General features: G+C 35.7%; 1 protein-coding gene across 9 annotated transcripts in view; it reads right to left on the reverse strand.

Annotated features, from left to right (window-relative positions):
- Positions 1 to 18,591, reverse strand: part of SNX14 (sorting nexin 14) — a 102,977-nt gene that overhangs the window by 49,153 nt on the left and 35,233 nt on the right. For 6 of the 9 annotated variants that reach the window (XR_006717383.1, XR_006717384.1, XM_045498941.1 and 3 more), the window contains exons 8-16: positions 14,742 to 14,898; positions 13,128 to 13,203; positions 12,071 to 12,115; positions 11,886 to 11,966; positions 11,672 to 11,786; positions 6,819 to 6,974; positions 6,388 to 6,512; positions 5,831 to 5,889; positions 3,547 to 3,573 (exon numbers count right to left, since the gene is read on the reverse strand). Coding sequence is in view for 7 of the 9 variants with exons in the window: in XM_045498941.1 (XP_045354897.1) it covers positions 3,547 to 3,573; positions 5,831 to 5,889; positions 6,388 to 6,512; positions 6,819 to 6,974; positions 11,672 to 11,786; positions 11,886 to 11,966; positions 12,071 to 12,115; positions 13,128 to 13,203; positions 14,742 to 14,898 (841 nt within the window). In the remaining 2 variants the exon portion in view is untranslated. The remainder of the gene's footprint in view (positions 1 to 3,546; positions 3,574 to 5,830; positions 5,890 to 6,387; positions 6,513 to 6,818; positions 6,975 to 11,671; positions 11,787 to 11,885; positions 11,967 to 12,070; positions 12,116 to 13,127; positions 13,204 to 14,741; positions 14,899 to 18,591) is intronic. The other 3 variants (XM_045498942.1, XM_045498946.1, XM_045498947.1) reach the window with 1 other exon arrangement.

Genomic DNA, 18,591 nt, shown 5'->3' on the forward strand with positions numbered 1-18,591 from the left:
ACAATAATTAAAATATGTGTGAAAAGAGTAAACTGAAGTTACAGCTAACATAACTTTTTGGAGTTCTTAGTCATCTAGATCAAGTCCCAGGATATCAGAAGCCAAAAGTGACATTTAAAGTCTAAATTTGGGGGTATGAATAAATGGGACAATATTTATCAATAAACATTTGGAATTGGGCGCCTGGGTGGCTCAGTCAGTTAAGCATCTGACTCTTGGTTTCAGCTCAGGTTATGATCTCATGATTTCATGAATTCAAGCTGCACATCAGGCTCTGCACTGGCAGCCAGAGCCTGCTTGGAGTTCTCTCTCTCCCTCTCTCTCTGCCCCTTCCCAACTCATGCTGTCTTCTCTCAAAATAACAATAAATAAACTTTAAAAACATAATAAAAAAAATAAAAATTTGGAATTTACCTATTTAACTTTAAAACATTAACTGAACTAGAATGAAGATTAGAGCCCCCTAGTGGTATGTAGTTCTTATTGCCATACATATTTTGAACTAATGTGTTGAGCCAACATTCAAAACAATGTATCCGTTTAGAACTGTACCACTAAAATAACATAGTATATAACAGAAAAATATATAAAACTATGACCTTCTCAGTCCTTCATTTTTATTTTTTGAATTTTTTTTAATGTTTGTTCATTTTTAATTTTTCTATTGCATTTATTTATTTTTGAGAAACAGAGAGAGACCAGAGCACAAGTAGGGGAGGGGCAAAGTGAGGAGACAGAATCCGAAGCAGGCTTGAAGCATCAGGCTTGACGCGGTGCTCAAACTCACAAACCGTGAGATCATCACCTGAGCCGAAGTCAAGACACCTAACCAACTGAGTCACCCAGGCACCTCAATGTTTGTTCATTTTTGAGAGAAGAGAGAAAGACAGAGAGAGACAGAGACAGAGAGAGAGAGAGCTCAAATAGGGGAGGGGCAGAGAGAGACGGAGACACAGAATCAGAAGCAAGGCTCCAGATTGAGCTGTCAGCACAGAGTTCAATGCCAGGCTCAAACTCACAGACCTCAAGATCATGACCTGAGCCCAAGTCGGACGCTTAACCAACAGCCACCCAGGTGCCCATGGGTGCCCCATTTTTAGAAATTAACAAAAAAATTCTGTCCTCTATGACTAAAAATTTTTAAGCAAATATCGACTTTATATTCCTATAAGGAATGAAGTACAAAGTGTATCTTACCTGACTTCAAAGTAACAAAAAGATAACATGCCCAAGGGATGGAAAAAACATGCCAAAGGGAAGGGTTAGCAATAAACATAAGGACAAAGGCAAATGTAGCCTAAGGAAGCAGCCTGCTCTGCCATATATACTAAATGTTGGTTTTGTAATTTTTTTTCAAAAGTGAATTTCTAAAAGCAGAAATAGTTGGAAAGCAACAACAAAAAATAAGCCAAAAAGCAGCAAAAATTTCCTCCATTACAGTCCACTGTCCCATGTTTCAATAAATAAAAACAGAACTTTTATTCAATTTAAAACTCATTCATGCTCTCCATGTAATGCTGCCTGTACAACTGATACCCAAATAAAAATTACTATTTTAAAATTCAAAAGTTTGTTTTGAATGCTTAATTTAATGGATAGCTACTATTCCTACAACCAAAACTTATTTATTGAAATAATGCAACAATTACAAAAATAAAAATAATTTGATCAAGTTTTAAATATATCTGGTACATTAGTAACATGTGCATTTTATACACGTCCAAGGAGAAAATCAAACCTAATTTAAAACTGGAAAAACTCTAATAATAAATAGTAGTAAAATGGGTAAACTAGAAGATTATTTTATTTAAACAAGCAAATGTTGTTTTTTAAAAAAAATCTAGGACTGTAAACACAATTCTCTGATAGAATGTTTCCAAAACCAATTATGAAAATGTTAACGAAGTATTACTAAAACCTCTAGAATCCAGATAGATTATTCTAGTTTCTAGAACCTAAACAGATTATAAAAAAATTGGGCTTTTAAAAATCTGAAATTTTTTTTTTTTAAATTAAATTTTTTTTTTCAACGTTTTTTAATTTATTTTTGGGACAGAGAGAGACAGAGCATGAATGGGGGAGGGGCAGAGAGAGGGAGACACAGAATCGGAAGCAGGCTCCAGGCTCTGAGCTGTCAGCACAAAGCCCGACGTGGGGCTCAAACTCACTAACTGTGAGATCATGACCTGAGCGGAAGTCAGATGCTTAACCGACTGAGCCACCCAGGAGCCCCTGTGGAATGCTGGGTTTTTTTTTTTAATTTTTCTTTCAACGTTTATTTATTTTTGGGACACAGAGAGACAGAGCATGAACGGGGCAGGGGCAGAGAGAGAGGGAGACACAGAATCGGAAACAGGCTCCAGGCTCTGAGCCATCAGCCCAGAGCCCGACGCGGGGCTCGAACTCACGGACCGCGAGATCGTGACCTGGCTGAAGTCGGACGCTTAACCGACTACGCCACCCAGGCGCCCCTGAAATATTTTTTAAAGTATCTCATTTCTAATTATCCCCAGAAATACAGAAATATTATACTTCTTGCTTTGAAAAATAAAGTTCCTTAAACACAAGTAATTCTAAAAGTAATTTAGGGGGTGCCTGGGTGGCTCAGTCAGTTGAGCATCTGACTCTTGATTTCAGCTCAGGTCCTGATCCCAGTTGTGGCATCGAGCCCCCCATCAGGTTCCTTGCTGAGCATGGAGTCTGCCTAAGATTCTCTCTCCCTCTGTCCCTCTCCTCCACTCATGTTCTCTCTCTCTCTCTCTCAAATAATTAATAAGTCAATACAAGTAATTTAACAAAACCAATAACAAAAAACTGAGTCAAGGCACCCGGGTGGCTCAGTCGGTTAAGCAACCAACTTCGGCTCAGGTCATGATCTTGCAATTTGTGAGTTCTAGCCCCATGTCAGGCTCTGTGCTGACAGCTCAGGGCGTGGAGCCTGCTTTGGATTCTGTGTCTCTTTCTCTCCTCCTCGTGCTCTGTGTCTGTCTATCTCTCTCTCTTTCTCTCTCAAAAATAAATAAACGTTAAAAAAAAATTTTTTTAAATGAGTCAATAGCCTTGAACAGCTAGGTACTAACTTTTCATTTTATTTTAAACTGACATTTTATGACATATATCATGCTATTTCAAAAAAGAGATATCTAAAATCAAATTAGAGATTAATTTTATTATTTTTTTAAGTTTATTTATTTTGAGAGAGAGAGAGAGAGAGAGAGAGAAGCACATGCGCACAAGCCAAGGGTAGAGAGAGGACAGAGAGAATCCCAAGCAGGCTCCACAGTGCCAGCACGGAGCCTAATGCGGGGCTAGCACCACGAACTGTGAGGTAGTGACCTGAGCAGAAGTCAAGACACTTAACCGACAGAGCCACCCAGGTGCCCCAGAGGTTAATTTTAAAAGGATATCCCAAATAGCTGATATAAAGGCAGTAGTAATAGCAGTGTTTCCTTTTTTCCTTTGTGTTGTACTTTGTTTTGGGTATACTATCTGAACTTAAACAGACAAATTATACAGAAAAAAATCACATGCTGTCTCAAGACTTACCGAAAATCATCCAAACTTAGGCTACCTCTGCAGTGACAGATAGATGAAATTATATAAGGAAAGGAGAGAGAGAAAGCCCAGATATTAAACAAGTTTCACTTCAGAACACAAAACAAAATTTAAAAGCTTTAAAAGTTACACAAGTGGATAGCATTCATCTCTGTAAAGAGAAAGAATTTTTATAACATAATAAAGGAAAGAAAAAGCACAATGGCCCATTTGGGGGGTTTTGGGAGTATGAATTCTAGATCATTAAAAAAAAGTTCTTAAACAAGTATGTCAGGAAATAATTTTGTATTTTTTGCCTTCATTTAGGCATACCATTTGCTTGATATCGTGGAAAGTATGCAGAGACTAAGCCACCAAAAACTTAGCACAAAAGACAAATTCAATGTTTTCCAACATGAAATCCAAGTTTGTATTAGATATAATTATGTGTCCTTCACACATCTTTAGTTTGAGTATTTTGAAAAGTAGGTTTTAGGCTAAGAAACAAAGCTAACAAAAGATCTCTAAATATAGTTTTTTAAGTTATTCTTTGAGTGTGGAAGAAACAGAACAATAGGTTAACATTAATGCATTAAAATTTTATTTTTAAAATACAATTAAATAGAACTCAGAGATAAAATACATGAATAAATACTTTAGATTCTTTAAGTCACTTAGCAAATTAGCAATGTTACTCTAAATTTCAATGAGAGAATGTTAAGTAAATCTTTTACTTACTCTATATAGATAAATGAGTAAGTATCACAGAAGCAGAGGACTGACAAGACTCATAGTTAATATTAAAATCAGGTCAATATAAAGAAAAACATACTTTTAAAGACCATAATCAGTACCCAGAATGAAAAGAACCCATATTTTGTTCCTGTTTATTTTATATTTTAAAGACAGCAAAATTATGTAATAGGTTGAAGACAACTAGATGATCTCAAAGCGGCAAAGAAAGCTTTCCATCTCTGAAGTTATGACTTAGCCATTCGGTAGGCTTGTGAGATCAAAGAACCACTTCCCCTTAAATTGTCCTGTAGAGGAAGGCGATTAAGCTTAATATCCTACTGTGGCACTCCAAATATCCTATACCTATAAACAGCAATAAATTCCACCTGTCTCTCAAATGATACTGGAAAATTTGATAAAAGTCTTAAAAAGGTATTCAAATCAAAGAAGTGTTTGGATTGGGTAAAGTATGCTATTTTCAATAACATGATGGAATTTTGTTAAATCAATGTTTCATGATTGTAATATATAAATTCAACAATCAAGAAATTCCAATCTGTTTCTACATCCCTTGGTTATATCAAAAAATGCAATACATTTTCTCCATAGCTAAGGCTTTCACATTTTTCCTTGTACTATCTAAAAAACTACTCTAGGGGCGCCTGGGTGGCTCAGTCGGTTAAGCAGCCGACTTCAGCTCAGGTCATGATCTCGCGGTCCGTGGGTTCGAGCCCCGCGTCGGGCTCTGTGCTGACAGCTCAGAGCCTGGAGCCTGTTTCAGATTCTGTGTCTCCCTCTCTCTGACCCTCCCTGTTCATGCTCTGTCTCTCTCTGTCTCAAAAATAAATAAACGTTAAAAAAAAAAATTAAAAAAAAAAAAAAAAAAAAACAACTACTCTAGTTTCTAACCTATCTACCTCTATCTTTGTACCACATCTCCAACTTATTTATGTATTTACTAGATTCTTGCTCAAACTGGAAGGTTTTGAGAACAATGTGAATATCTATTCTGTGGATTTATACATTTGATACCTGTATCAATTTTGTACATATAACAATGTAAGGAAAAACCAAGGTATTAATTATCCAGTTTATAAATGGATAAAGCACTCTCTTCTGTTATTTCTTTGGGTTATTTAACTAAACAGAAGGTGAGAAGGGAAAGAAAGAAAAAACCCTCCACATTTGTAACCCGTAAGTACTCTAACACAAAATATTCTCTGAGGAAAAAAAAAACCTGTCTAAAATTGACTTATCTATAGATTTCTTTTATGCAAGTAGTTCACAGGATCTAATAAAGCAGGTGATCAAGCACTAATATGTATTAATTATATTAGCAAGGCAATGGTGTGTATCTTGTTAAGTTTTTCTAAAATAACTTCAGGCATTTTCAGGTTACTATATGTAGTACAATTATATAATTACTTAATAAAATGTCTACTTATGTAGCAACGGAACCACACAAAGAAAAAGAGCTAATAAAGACAAAGATAGTATCACAAGAATGATTAGCATCAACAAGTACAAAAACCACACCACACAGATGACTTAGTATACTCACCTGTTCAATTTTGAATTGCGTGTTGGTGATTCTGCACCTCTTAAAAGTTGCCTGAAATACTTCAAAAAATTATGATTTATTAAACTATTTTATTTTTAAAAATGCTACTTTACCCTACTACTTTCCAGGTTAAAGAAAACAAAATTTAAATCAAATGAAAACAACCATAGACAAATAGAGTAAGGATTAAAATATTGCAAATAGAGATATTCAGGCCATTTAATTTCCACATGTCTGTAGTAATGTACGTAAAAGAAGAATGGAGTTTCTGCATCACCACAGCATTACACAGCCACTGAGGCATATGGCATATCAGGTGGATCTATTTGGCCATAGTCATCTACCTAATCATATATATACAAATACAGTTTTGGTATTGAGAATCATTTTTACAATAAACTTCTAATCTCCATTAATGTATGTAGTGAAACATAGTACTCACTTTTTTAATCATGTTTTATTTTTATTTTGCTTTTTGAGTCACTCACCTACTGATATCAAAGCCATTATTAAATTTTGAAGGAAAATTCTCAAACAAGATTAATATTTTGACTTACCTCATCACTGTGGCAGAACATAGGTGTAAACACATTCTCTAAGAGAGACAGTACATGTTCATATGCTTCAAAAAGGCATCTCATAGTTTGAAGTTTCACAACATCTATATAAGGGCCTTCAGCAACTATTAAAAAAATTATATTGTAGAAATTGTTTATGAATACCATAAATACATTATATATTAGTTTAAAATGACAGTGAAAGAACATTCAAACAGTCCTAAAATTATGTTTTGCAGAAAATCCACTTATAAGGTACAGAAATCACACTAGGATGAGGAATCAGAACAAGTTCTGGCAAGTATTAGCTATGTGAATTGTGAGTAAATTTCTCATCAAAGCTTTTATCTTGTTAGATGAATACAGGAGAAAACTCTGAAAACATTAAAAGTGGTAAAAGGGCTATATTCTCATCAACATCTTTGACTTACTTTTTTGAATCTCTTCTACAATAAAGGGATCAAATCGAATTTTGTCAATACTTTCATCCAAACAATAGGTTTTATAAATCTTCTGCAACTCTTCATGAAGAGACAGCATTTCATCATTTGACAACTCTGGTCGCAAAATTCTATCATTGAATTCCTCTAGCAAATTAGGAAAAAGTAAGAAAAAATGAATTCTTTCAATACAACACAATATAAAACATATTATTCCCAGTCTAATTGTAATCAATATTAAAAACAGAAATTACAATCTATTCATTTTAAGCTTTTAAAATGATTTTAATTGGAAATAAAATAACTACCCAGATGAAAGAAAAACTTTTAACCAAATATTTTCTATATTAACATAAAATATGTAAACACTTGCACAGCAATACAAGTTTCTAAAATTCAGAATAGTAAACAGACTTCTAAAACTTTTATTTAAAGAACATATTTGAGGGGCGCCTGGGTGGCGCAGTCGGTTAAGCGTCCGACTTCAGCCAGGTCACGATCTCGCGGTCCGTGAGTTCGAGCCCCGCGTCAGGCTCTGGGCTGATGGCTCAGAGCCTGGAGCCTGTTTCCGATTCTGTGTCTCCCTCTCTCTCTGCCCCTCCCCCGTTCATGCTCTGTCTCTCTCTGTCCCAAAAATAAATAAAAAAATAAACGTTGAAAAAAAGAAGTAGGAAGAACCTTGAGGACGTTTTAAAAAAAATAAAGAAAGAAAGAAAGAACATATTTGATTGACTTCTTATACCAATGGTCATTAATATTTTGAAATCTAATTCACTAAATAACAGTGAAACTTAAGGCTTTTTAAAGTTCCAATGTTTTTAAATAATATTTCCTTCCATCATGGAGACTACAGACTACTGATGGAGCTGAGTATGTAAACAAATGAATCATTTTTTTTTTTAATGACAGATGACAGCAGTAGGAGACAAAATATTAACTGCCTTTTCTTATTAGAAGAGGTAGTAATATGGAGTTCACTCCCTAATTCTTAATTACCCAACTGAAACAGAGAGGAAAGAAAAGAGTTTTAAAAAAGGGAACACCACATATATGATCCTGGGATTTGAAGTGATAACAGCCAAGAATTTTCAAAAAGGATGAAAGACACCAACCCATTCTGATACCCATTTTTTTAAGTTTATTTACTTATTTTGAGAGAGAGAGCACACACAAGCAGGGATGGGGCAGAGAAGGAGAGTGAGAATCCCAAGGCAACATATCCAAGACTCTCAGTAAAACCCAAGAAGAACATATAAAAAGAAAACTACATAGTAGAGTCAAATTGCTGAGAAACAAAAATAAAGAGGAAATCATAAAACCAGCTAGGGGATATCTACAAAAAAGCCCAGGGTAATACCATACTTAATGGTATAACACTAAGTGATTTCCCCATAAGATCAGGAACAAAACCAAGGATATCAACTTTCACCACTTCTATTCAACATTATTGTAAAGGGCCTAGCCATTGTAATAGGCAAGAGAAAGAAACATAAGGCATAAACACTACAAAGCAAAAAGTAAAACTGTATTGCAGTTGACACACCATTACATATGTAGAAAATCTTAAGGAAATATACGAAAAAGCTACCAGAACTAATAAATGAATGCAGCAATGGCACAGGATACAAAGTCAATATGCAAGATTGTTCTCTTTCTGTATATTAGCAACAATTTAAAATTTTTTAAAAAAATTTTTTAATGTTTTGTTTACTTCTGAGAGAGAGACAGTGTGAGTGGGGGAGGGGCAGTGACAGAGGTAGACAGATAGAGGTAGAGGTCTCCCTCTATCTCTGCCCCTCCCCTGATCACACTCTGTCTCTCTCTCTCAAAAATAAACATTAAAAAAAAAATCCTATATAGTCAAAATAATCAACACTGTAGTACTGGCCAAAAAAACAGACATATGGATCAATGGAACAGAAGAGAATCCAGAAACACACATACATGATCAAATAATTTAACAATTCAAGATGGGAAAGAAATGACTCTTCAGAAAATGGGTATCAGGGGGTGCCTGGGTGGCTCAGTTGGTTAAGTGTCTAACTTTTGATTTCAGCTCAGGTCAGGATATCACAGTTCGCGAGATTGAGCCCCACATCAGGCTCCATGCTGATATAGCACAGAACCTGCTTGGGATTCTCGCTCTTCTTTTCTGCCCCATCCCTGCTTGTGCGCGCTCTCTCTCTCACTCAAAATAAATAAATAAACTTAAAAAACATGAGTATCAGAAAAACTGGATATCCATAACCATACGAGGGGAAAAAATGAAACTCCACTCCTATCTAATACCAATACAAAAAGACTTCAAGGTCACAAACCTACCTGTAAAATATAAAACTATAAAGCATGTAGAGAAAAACAGGCATCTAGAGATAATATCACCTTGACTTTGGGTAACAAACATTTCTTACGGAAGTCTCTGAAAGCACTACCCGTAAATATAGATCTACTGAATTATCATCAAAATTTTAAAATTCTACTCATCAAAACTATTCAGAAAATGAAAACACAAGTCATAGTCTGGTATCTGACAAAAGAGTTGCATCTAGAATATATAAAGAACTCTGGGGCACATGGGTAGCTCAGTCAGGTAAGCGTCCAACTCTCAATTTCAGCTCAGGTCATGATCTCAGTTCGTGGGATCAAGCTCTGCATCAGGCTCCATGCTGACAGCACAGAGCCTGCCTGGGATTCTCTCTCTCCCCCTCCCCTGCTTCTCTCTCCATCCCTCTCAAAATAAATAAATAAACTTAAAAAAAAAATTCCTATAACTCAATGACAAGAAAAACAATTCAATAAAAAATAGGGAAAAGACTTAAACACTTCCACATACCAAGATATTCGAATGACCAATAAGCATATGATAAAGTGTTCAACACTAGTCATTAGAGAAATGCAAGTTAAAAGCACAATAAGATACCACCACACACCCACTAAAATGGCTAAAATTAAAAAAATAAATAAATACCACCAGATTTTTGTAAAGATGTAAAGCAACCAGAATTCTCACATATTGCTAAGGAGGGTACAACCACTCAAAAATAGTACAACCACTTTGGAAAACAATTTGGTAATTTCTCATATAACAATATATATATCTACCCTGTGACCCAGCAATTCTACTTCCAGTTATTAAACATATGCCCAACAGAAATCTTTAGACAAGAATATGCATAGCAATTTTCTTTATAATAGCTCAAAAGTGAAAGCAGTCCAGATACCCATCCACAAGAATGAATTAAAAAAAAAAAAAAAAAAAAAAAAGCCCACGCTGTGGTACACTCATATAAAAGAGTATTACTTAGCAATAAAAAAGAGCAAACTATTCCTCTACACAACAACCTGAATCAATCTTAAAAAGCATAATCTTTTTTTTTTTTTTTTTTTTTCAACGTTTATTTATTTTTGGGACAGAGAGAGACAGAGCATGAACGGGGGAGGGGCAGAGAGAGAGGGAGACACAGAATCGGAAACAGGCTCCAGGCTCTGAGCCATCAGCCCAGAGCCCGACGCGGGGCTCGAACTCACGGACCGCGAGATCGTGACCTGGCTGAAGTCGGACGCTTAACCGACTGCGCCACCCAGGCGCCCCTAAAAAGCATAATCTTAAATCAATGAAGCCAGGCACAAAAGAGTACACACAATATACTCCACTTCTATAAGGAAACGGTACAAGCAAAAGTAATCTGTGGGGAAAGGAATGAGAGCTGTGTTGGCTCTGGCAGGAGTGGGAGCAGGGGTAGCTCGTCTGGGAAGGACCCCAACTTTCTGGAGTGATGGAAACGTTCTGTTATCTTGATAAAGGAGTAGGTTACACAGATGTACAGATGTCTCCAAACTGACCAAACTGTACATTTAAGTTCTATGAGTTTCACTGTAAATTACACCTCAATTTTTTTAAAGTTATATATATATATTTTTTTTTTTAATTTTTTTTTTCAACGTTTATTTATTTCTGGGACAGAGAGAGACAGAGCATGAACGGGGGAGGGGCAGAGAGAGAGGGAAACAGAATCGGAAACAGGCTCCAGGCTCTGAGCCATCAGCCCAGAGCCTGACGCGGGGCTCGAACTCACGGACCGGGAGATTGTGACCTGGCTGAAGTCGGACGCTTAACCGACTGCGCCACCCAGGCGCCCCTATATATATATTTTTTAAACTTTTTTAACGTTTATTTATTTTTGGGACAGAGAGAGACAGAGCATGAATGGGGGAGGGGCAGAGAGAGAGGGAGACACAGAATCAGAAACAGGCTCCAGGCTCTGAGCCATCAGCCCAGAGCCTGACGCGGGGCTCGAACTCACGGACCGCGAGATCGTGACCTGGCTGAAGTCGGACGCTTAACCGACTGCGCCACCCAGGCGCCCCTAAAGTTATATTTAAAAAGGAAGTCAGTTGGGGTGCCTGGGTGGCTAAGTCGGTTGGGCGTCCAACTCTGGCTCTGGTCACGATTTCGCGGTTTGTGAGTTCGAGCCCTGTGTCGGGCTCTGTGCTGACAGCTCAGAGACTGGAGCCTGCTTCGGACTCTGTGTCCCCTTCTCTCTCTGCCCCTCCCCCACTTGCGCTCTGTCTCTATCAAAAATAAGTAAGTATAAAAAAATTTTTTTTTAAATAAAGAGGAAGTCAGTTGATCGAGGTCAGTTATAGATTATGTTACAATATGGAAAGGAGTGGACACCAGAGACAACTCAAAGGTGATCTTAGAATACCTAGTAAAAAGAAATTTAGTACAATGACACACTACAACAACATCAAATCTGATCTAAATACTCAAATATATTTAAAATATTTAATGTATTAAAAAGTATAAAAATGACTTTGCTAAAGTGCACGGTAAGCCTCACCCACAGTCAGACAAATCTGCAATACATGCACTGCTCCTTCTTGTTTCAGAAAGTTCATAAAACGAAATAAGAGATCTTGCTGCTCTCTGATTTGCTTCAATTCTAACTTCAGCACCTTGATACAATATGAGAGAAGGGTAAGTTAAGGCCATATAAACACATGATAAAATTGTTTATATCAAAAATAATATATGTTATTGGTAAAAATACTTACAGATGGCTTTTTATTTCTAGGTTCTGCAAATTTCTGCAAGAATGGAACCAAAGGGGAAGGCAGTTCAGTTGCTTTTTCAGGCTTTGAAGAAAGAGAATTTATTAATTCAATACAAGTGCCATGTGACTGGACAAATATAAATCAAAAATTAAATGCAATCTGAATGTTTCTAATATAATACTCACTGGACTGTCATCTATGAAGATGATAAGCAAATGATTCACAGTATCCTAATAGAAAATAATACACATAGGTCAAAATAATTCCATTACCATCTTCTCCCAAAATTCTCAAAGCTTTTTTCATATCGTGGAAGTTTCTAGAAAAATGAAGAAAATATGGAACAGTGGCAAAGCATCTACACATATGTAATATAGAGGGACTTTAAAAAATCTGTGATGCAGGGCCTCACTTTTAGGAAAGTGGGCAAAGAAAAGTTATTCTGACTTTGGCATTCAAAATGTTTATATGGGTGCCTGGGTGGCTCAGTCGGTTAAATGTCTGACTTCAGCTCAGGTCATGATTTCACAGTTTGTGCATTCAAGCCCCATGCCAGGCTCTGCGCTGTCAGTACAGAGCCTACTTCAGATCTTCTGTCTCCCTCTCTTTCTCTGCCCCTCCCCTGCTTACACATGTGCTCACTCTCTCTCTCTCTCTCAAAAATAAACAATAAATAAAAAAAACTTTAAAACAACACCTGGCATAATGTAAATACTCCACACATGTAAAAATAAAGTGTTTATAAATTATTCCTGTTTCTTCAAAATCTTACTAGTTCAAGTAAGAGGAACTGAAGTGTCCATCAATGGATGAATAAACAGAAAAATGTGGTATATACCTACAATGGAATATTATTCATCCTTAATAAGGAATGAAATTCCAATATATGCTACAACATGGATAAATCTTGGAGACATCACGCTAAGAGAAATAAGACTGTCACAAACAGACAAATACTGACTGGACCCACTTATATGAGGTACCCAGAGTAGTCAAATTCATAGAGATAGGAAGTGCAGTGATGGTTGCCAGGGGCTAGGAGGAAGGAAGAATAGAGAATTATTATTTAATGAGTACAGAGTTTCAGTTTTGTAAGATGAAAAGATCCTACAGATGAGTGGTAGTGACGGTTGCTCAACAATGAATGTATTTAATACCACTGAACTATACATATAAAAACATTTAAGATGATAAATTTTGTATATATTTTACCACAATTCAAAACCATTTTTTAAGCCTTACTGGATCAGCTAGGAAATCCAAAGATGGAAGGAACACTGAACCAGACAGGATCTCTCTTAAAAGTAAGGTCAGGGATCTGGAAAAATAAACAGTATTAGACATATTCAGTGATTTACATCAGTTCTTACCTGGGGATCTTGTTAAAATGCAGACTGATTCAATAAATATGTCCCAAGATTCTGCATTTCTAAAAAGTTCCCAAGTAATGCACATGCTAGTGGTTCACAGACCACACTTGGGAGTCCTGTACTGACCAGGAGAGAGTACTATTTAAGAGAAAACAGCATTTCCTTAACAGGAAGGATTTGGGTGAGCACTAGAAAATACTCGTCTCGGAATATTTAAAATATTTAATATATTTTGAAATTAATGTTTAAAACTAATAGGTTTTTAATAGTATAATTACTTTGTAATTATAATATTTAAATTAACATTATAGAGGAACCTGGGAGGCTCAGTCGGTTAAGCATCCGACTTCAGCTCAGGTCATGATCTCGCAGTTTGTGGGTTCGAGCCCCACATCAGGTTCTCTGCTGTCAACAAGGAGCCTGCTTGCTTCGGATCCTGTCCCCCTCTCTCTCTGCCCCTCCTCCGCTGGTTCTCTCTCTCTCTCTCTCTCAATAAACTTTTAAAAAAAAATAAATAACATTATATATTAATTTCTTTAAAATAAAAATATTTTCATTAAAATGTTTAAAATTTTAAAAATATTAATACAAATTTTAGGTCATAAATAAAGTAATATTTAAAGTACATCACTAGGGGCACCTGGATGACTCAGTTGGTAGAGCATACAACTCTTGATCTAGGGGTTATGAGTTCGAGTCTCATGTTGGGTGTGGAGATTACTTAAAAATAAAATCTAAAAAAAATAAAAAATAAAATTAAAAAAAGTACATCACTAAAAATAAGCCATAATTTCTCTTCTAAGAATTATTAGGATAAGAGTAATGAGGTAACTTTATGCAATAATCTAAACATGTTCCTGCCAGAACAAGGACAGTCAAGATGAATTCTAATTATTCTTCTCAGGTATATATCTTAAAATACAAACATATCAGTTTAGTTTGTTCAACGTGTTTCTGCCACAAAGTCACAATGTGTATGTCTTTAAAATGGAACACCAAGAATGAATAAAGTATAATGATCTCAAAAAAAACTGATTTTATCTATATTTACCTTGGGAATTTCCCAAAAAAAAAAAAACCTTCTAAGCAACACAACACATCCAAATACTTAGTACCTAAAATGGCATTTTAAGACCGGACAAACCGTACTTCTTTAAAAATGAAAAGTTATTCACATCATTGCCTAATCTCAAGTTTTAGTGTACTCCTATTATGATCAATAATAGCAACATACAGGGGCGCCTGGGTGGCTCTTGATTTCAGCTCAGGACATGATGTCATGATTCATGAGTTTGAACCCCACATCAGGCTCCAAGCTACCAGTGTGGGGTCTGTTTGGGATTCTCTCTCCCTCCTTCTCTGCCCCTCCCCTGCTCTCTGTCTCAAAATAAACTTAAAAAAAAAAAAAAAAAAAAAAAAAAGAATATCAATACACATATGGCATGGTATGCAAATACCACTATGACATTTTCCAGTCTATTTATACCTGCAGTCTGTTGCTTTAGGAGGCAAAATATAAGGAAAAAGTAGTTCAGTGAGTTTCCTTAAATAGTGTAATTCATCTCTTCGACTCCTCAAAGCCACATGAAGCTCTGGACCATATTCTTCTAAAGCAGCTTGCTGTAAAAACTCTGTATTTTCTACTACAGAGATTAAAAAATAAATATTGAAAGAAGTTAAGTAACATTAACTAACTCCACCCATTTCCAATCACAAACAGAAAATCATTTAACACAGTTATTCCTTTCATAACCCTCCTTTCTTTCCAATATGTATTTTACCGGGAAATTTTTCACAAATAGGATATAAAAAGAATAATTCCCTCCTTGCCAGTTTTTCAATTTTGCAAAAATTTGATAAAAGGACCCTTTCCCAATGCAAGCAAGAATTTTAACTTGTATCACTATTTTACACATTATATTAAACAGGGGTGCCTGGGTAGCTCAGTCAGTTAAGTGTCCGACTCTTGATTTCAGCTTAGGTTATGATCTCACAATTGAAGAGATGGACCCCTGCATCAGTCTCTGTGCTGACAGTGCAGAGCCTGTTTAGGTTTCTCTCTCTCCCTCTCTCTCTCTTTAAAAATAAACTTAAAAAAAACACAAATTATATTAACAAAAGCAAATATTTATTTTAAAAAGTGGAAAAACTACAGAAAATTTCTAGCACATACAAAGCTGTTGCTATCAAATGTTACATCTGTTCATTCTTTGCAAATACAAAAACAAAACAAAACAAAAACCCTGTTAAAATTCTTTATTGTCTCTGCTTTCAACATCAAAATAATTCAGGTAATCTTTTAAAGCACTTATGGTATAGAAACTGGCTTTTTTGATTAAGTTCTGTACCTTCTGCCCAGCATATAGGACACAAGAGGTACAGAACTGTATAAGTCCATGAATAGATACATTATTTAATGAATATGAACTGATGATGAAACTTATATTAACAGGAAGTTTTCTTTAAAGGTCAAATACTAAATATTTTAACTTAAAGGTAATAGTATTGCCACTGTTTTTTACAGACCTCAAAAGAGTAGAAGAAAAACAAGTCATGTTTTCCCCTATTTGCTTTCTGTGCCTAGTTTCAAAATCATGGCTTCTATGAAGGGAATCTTAATCTAATTCAATGGCATGTATTTTTCACTATTTTCTTCTATTTTTATTAAAAGAGAATGCAAGCACATTTACCCAAAAAAGTCAATATATGCATACTACTAGTGTGAATACTAGGAAGATAAATGAAGGCCATCTGCGCCTGAGGTACAAAAGGACTGGCAAAGGCAGATGTAGTTTTTACAAGAAATGCATTTTATTTCATAATTATCCAATTATTTGCTAAGCATTTTCTCCAAGAATTTGGGACACAGGTTTTTAAAAATTTGTCATGAGCCGGAATTTAAAATAAGACTAAGCCATGCTAAATTACAACTCTACTTCGTTAACAAACTGGTATGATCTTGAACAAATGATATAATCCCTGTAAGTCTCAGTTCCCACATCAGTAAATAGTTAAGTAGTTATTAACACTGAAAAGTCATCATGCAAAATGTGTAAGTAATTATAATAGTCAATGTGATTAAGCATTTACACATAAAATATAAATTGAATCACTAGACTGAAATCTATTCAACATCTGTCAGACTTGAAAGTTTTTTGTAGTTCAAGATAATGAGAAAATAAATCATGCAAAAGATTAAGAGAATACAGGGAGGAAAATCTTAATTGGGAATGTAAACAAAATATAGATGCTGGAAAACAGAGCATGGACTAATCCCCACTAATCATCAGTAGTTAGTAGTTTTCAGACCAAAGCAGGAAAGGTCTCCAGAATTCATGACAAAGGGATATCTTTAGGATGAAAGACTAGACAGTAAGGTCCTTTTGCACAGTTTATTACTGAATTTAAATTAAACCAGTGTTTCTAAATGTGTACACATTCAGTATTTCTAAGAGCCATAAAAGTACTTACATAGAAAACATCTATATAAACCCTATTCTCAAAAGACAGATTATAGAGAAAACACCGAGAGTAAAAGGAATATGGATGAAGAGATGAACATTTAATTACTTTCTGAATTATGCACAATTGTGGGGCCAAAGAATTTAGAAAATAAATCCACGCATTAAAGAAATGAAAATTCAAAAATCTGAAAACCTTTTTTACAAGTCTATCTAATTCCCTGTCATAATATTTAGAATACCAGGACTTTTGAATAAAATGAAAGTCCTTCTAAGCTCTGGCCTTTTACTTCTATGGATCTCATTAACTACAATATTATTAATGAATCTAATCTAGCATTTTATGACAATTTTGTAACTGGGAACCACTTTTTGCATTAATAGTAGCAAATTAACAACCCCTCTCTTGTAGTCTCAACAATAAATTTCAAATTATCACTCTCTTAGAGACAAAATAATTTGGGAATTTTATTAAACTGATTAGTTCAACTAAAAATAAAATGGGCACCTGGGTGGCTCAGTCAGTTAAGTGTCAGACTCCTGATTTTGATTCAGGTCATGATCTGACAGTTCTTGAGATCAAGCCCCATATCAGTGTGGAGCCTGCTTGGGATTCTCTCTCTCCCTTTCTCTGTCCCTCTCCCACTTGCGCTCTCTCAAAATAAATAAACATTAAAAAAAAAAATGCTGGCACAAGAACAGACACTCAGATCAATGGAATAGAATAGAGAACCCAGAAATGGACCCACAAACATATGGCCAACTAATCTTTGACAAAGCAGGAAAGAACATCCAATGGAATAAAGACAGTCTCTTCAGCAAGTGGTGCTGGGAAAACTGGACAGCGACATGCAGAAGAATGAACCTGGACCACCTTCCTACACCAGACACAAAAATAAACTCAAAATGGATGAAAGACCTCAATATAAGACAGGAAGCCATCAAAATCCTCGAGGACAAAGCAGGCAAAAACCTCTTTGATCTTGCCTGCAGCAACTTCTTACTCAACACGTCTCCGGAGGCAAGGGAAACAAAAGCAAAAATGAACTACTGGGACCTCATCAAAATAAAAAGCTTCTGCACAGTGAAGGAAACAATCAGCAAAACTAAAAGGCAACTGACAGAATGGGAGAAGATATTTGCAAATGACATATCAGATAAAGGGTTAGTATCCAAAATCTATAAAGAACTTATCAAACTCAACACCCAAAAAACAAATAATCCAGTAAATAAATGGGCAAAAGACATGAATAGACACTTCTCCAAAGAAGACATCCAGATGGCCAACTGCCACATGAAAAATTGCTCAACATCACTCATCATCAGGGAAATACAAATCAAAACCACAATGAGATACCACCTTACACCTGTCAGAATGGCTAACATTAACAACTCAGGCAACAACAGACGTTGGCGAGGATGCGGAGAAAGAGGATCTCTTCTGCACTGCTGGTGGGAATGCAAGCTGGTGCAGCCACTCTGGAAAACAGTATGGAGGTTCCTCAAAAAACTAAAAATAGAACTATCCTATGACCCAGGAATTACACTACTAGGAATTTATCCAAGGGATACAGGTGTGCTGCTTCGAAGGGACACATGCACCCCCATGTTTATAGCAGCACTATCAACAATAGCCAAAGTATGGAAAGAGCTCAAATGTCCATCGGTGGATGAATGGATAAAGAAAATGTGATACATATATATACAATGAAGTATTACTTGGCAATCAAAAAGAATGAAATCTTGCCATTTGCAACTATGTGGATGGAACTGGAGGGTATTATGCTAAGTGAAATTAGTCGCAGAAAGACAAAAAATGATATGACTTCACTCATATGAGGACTTTAAGACACAAAACAGATGAACATAAGGGAA

This window comes from Leopardus geoffroyi, chromosome B2 (genome assembly GCF_018350155.1).
Source record: "Leopardus geoffroyi isolate Oge1 chromosome B2, O.geoffroyi_Oge1_pat1.0, whole genome shotgun sequence".
Classification (NCBI taxonomy): Eukaryota; Metazoa; Chordata; class Mammalia; order Carnivora; family Felidae; genus Leopardus; species Leopardus geoffroyi.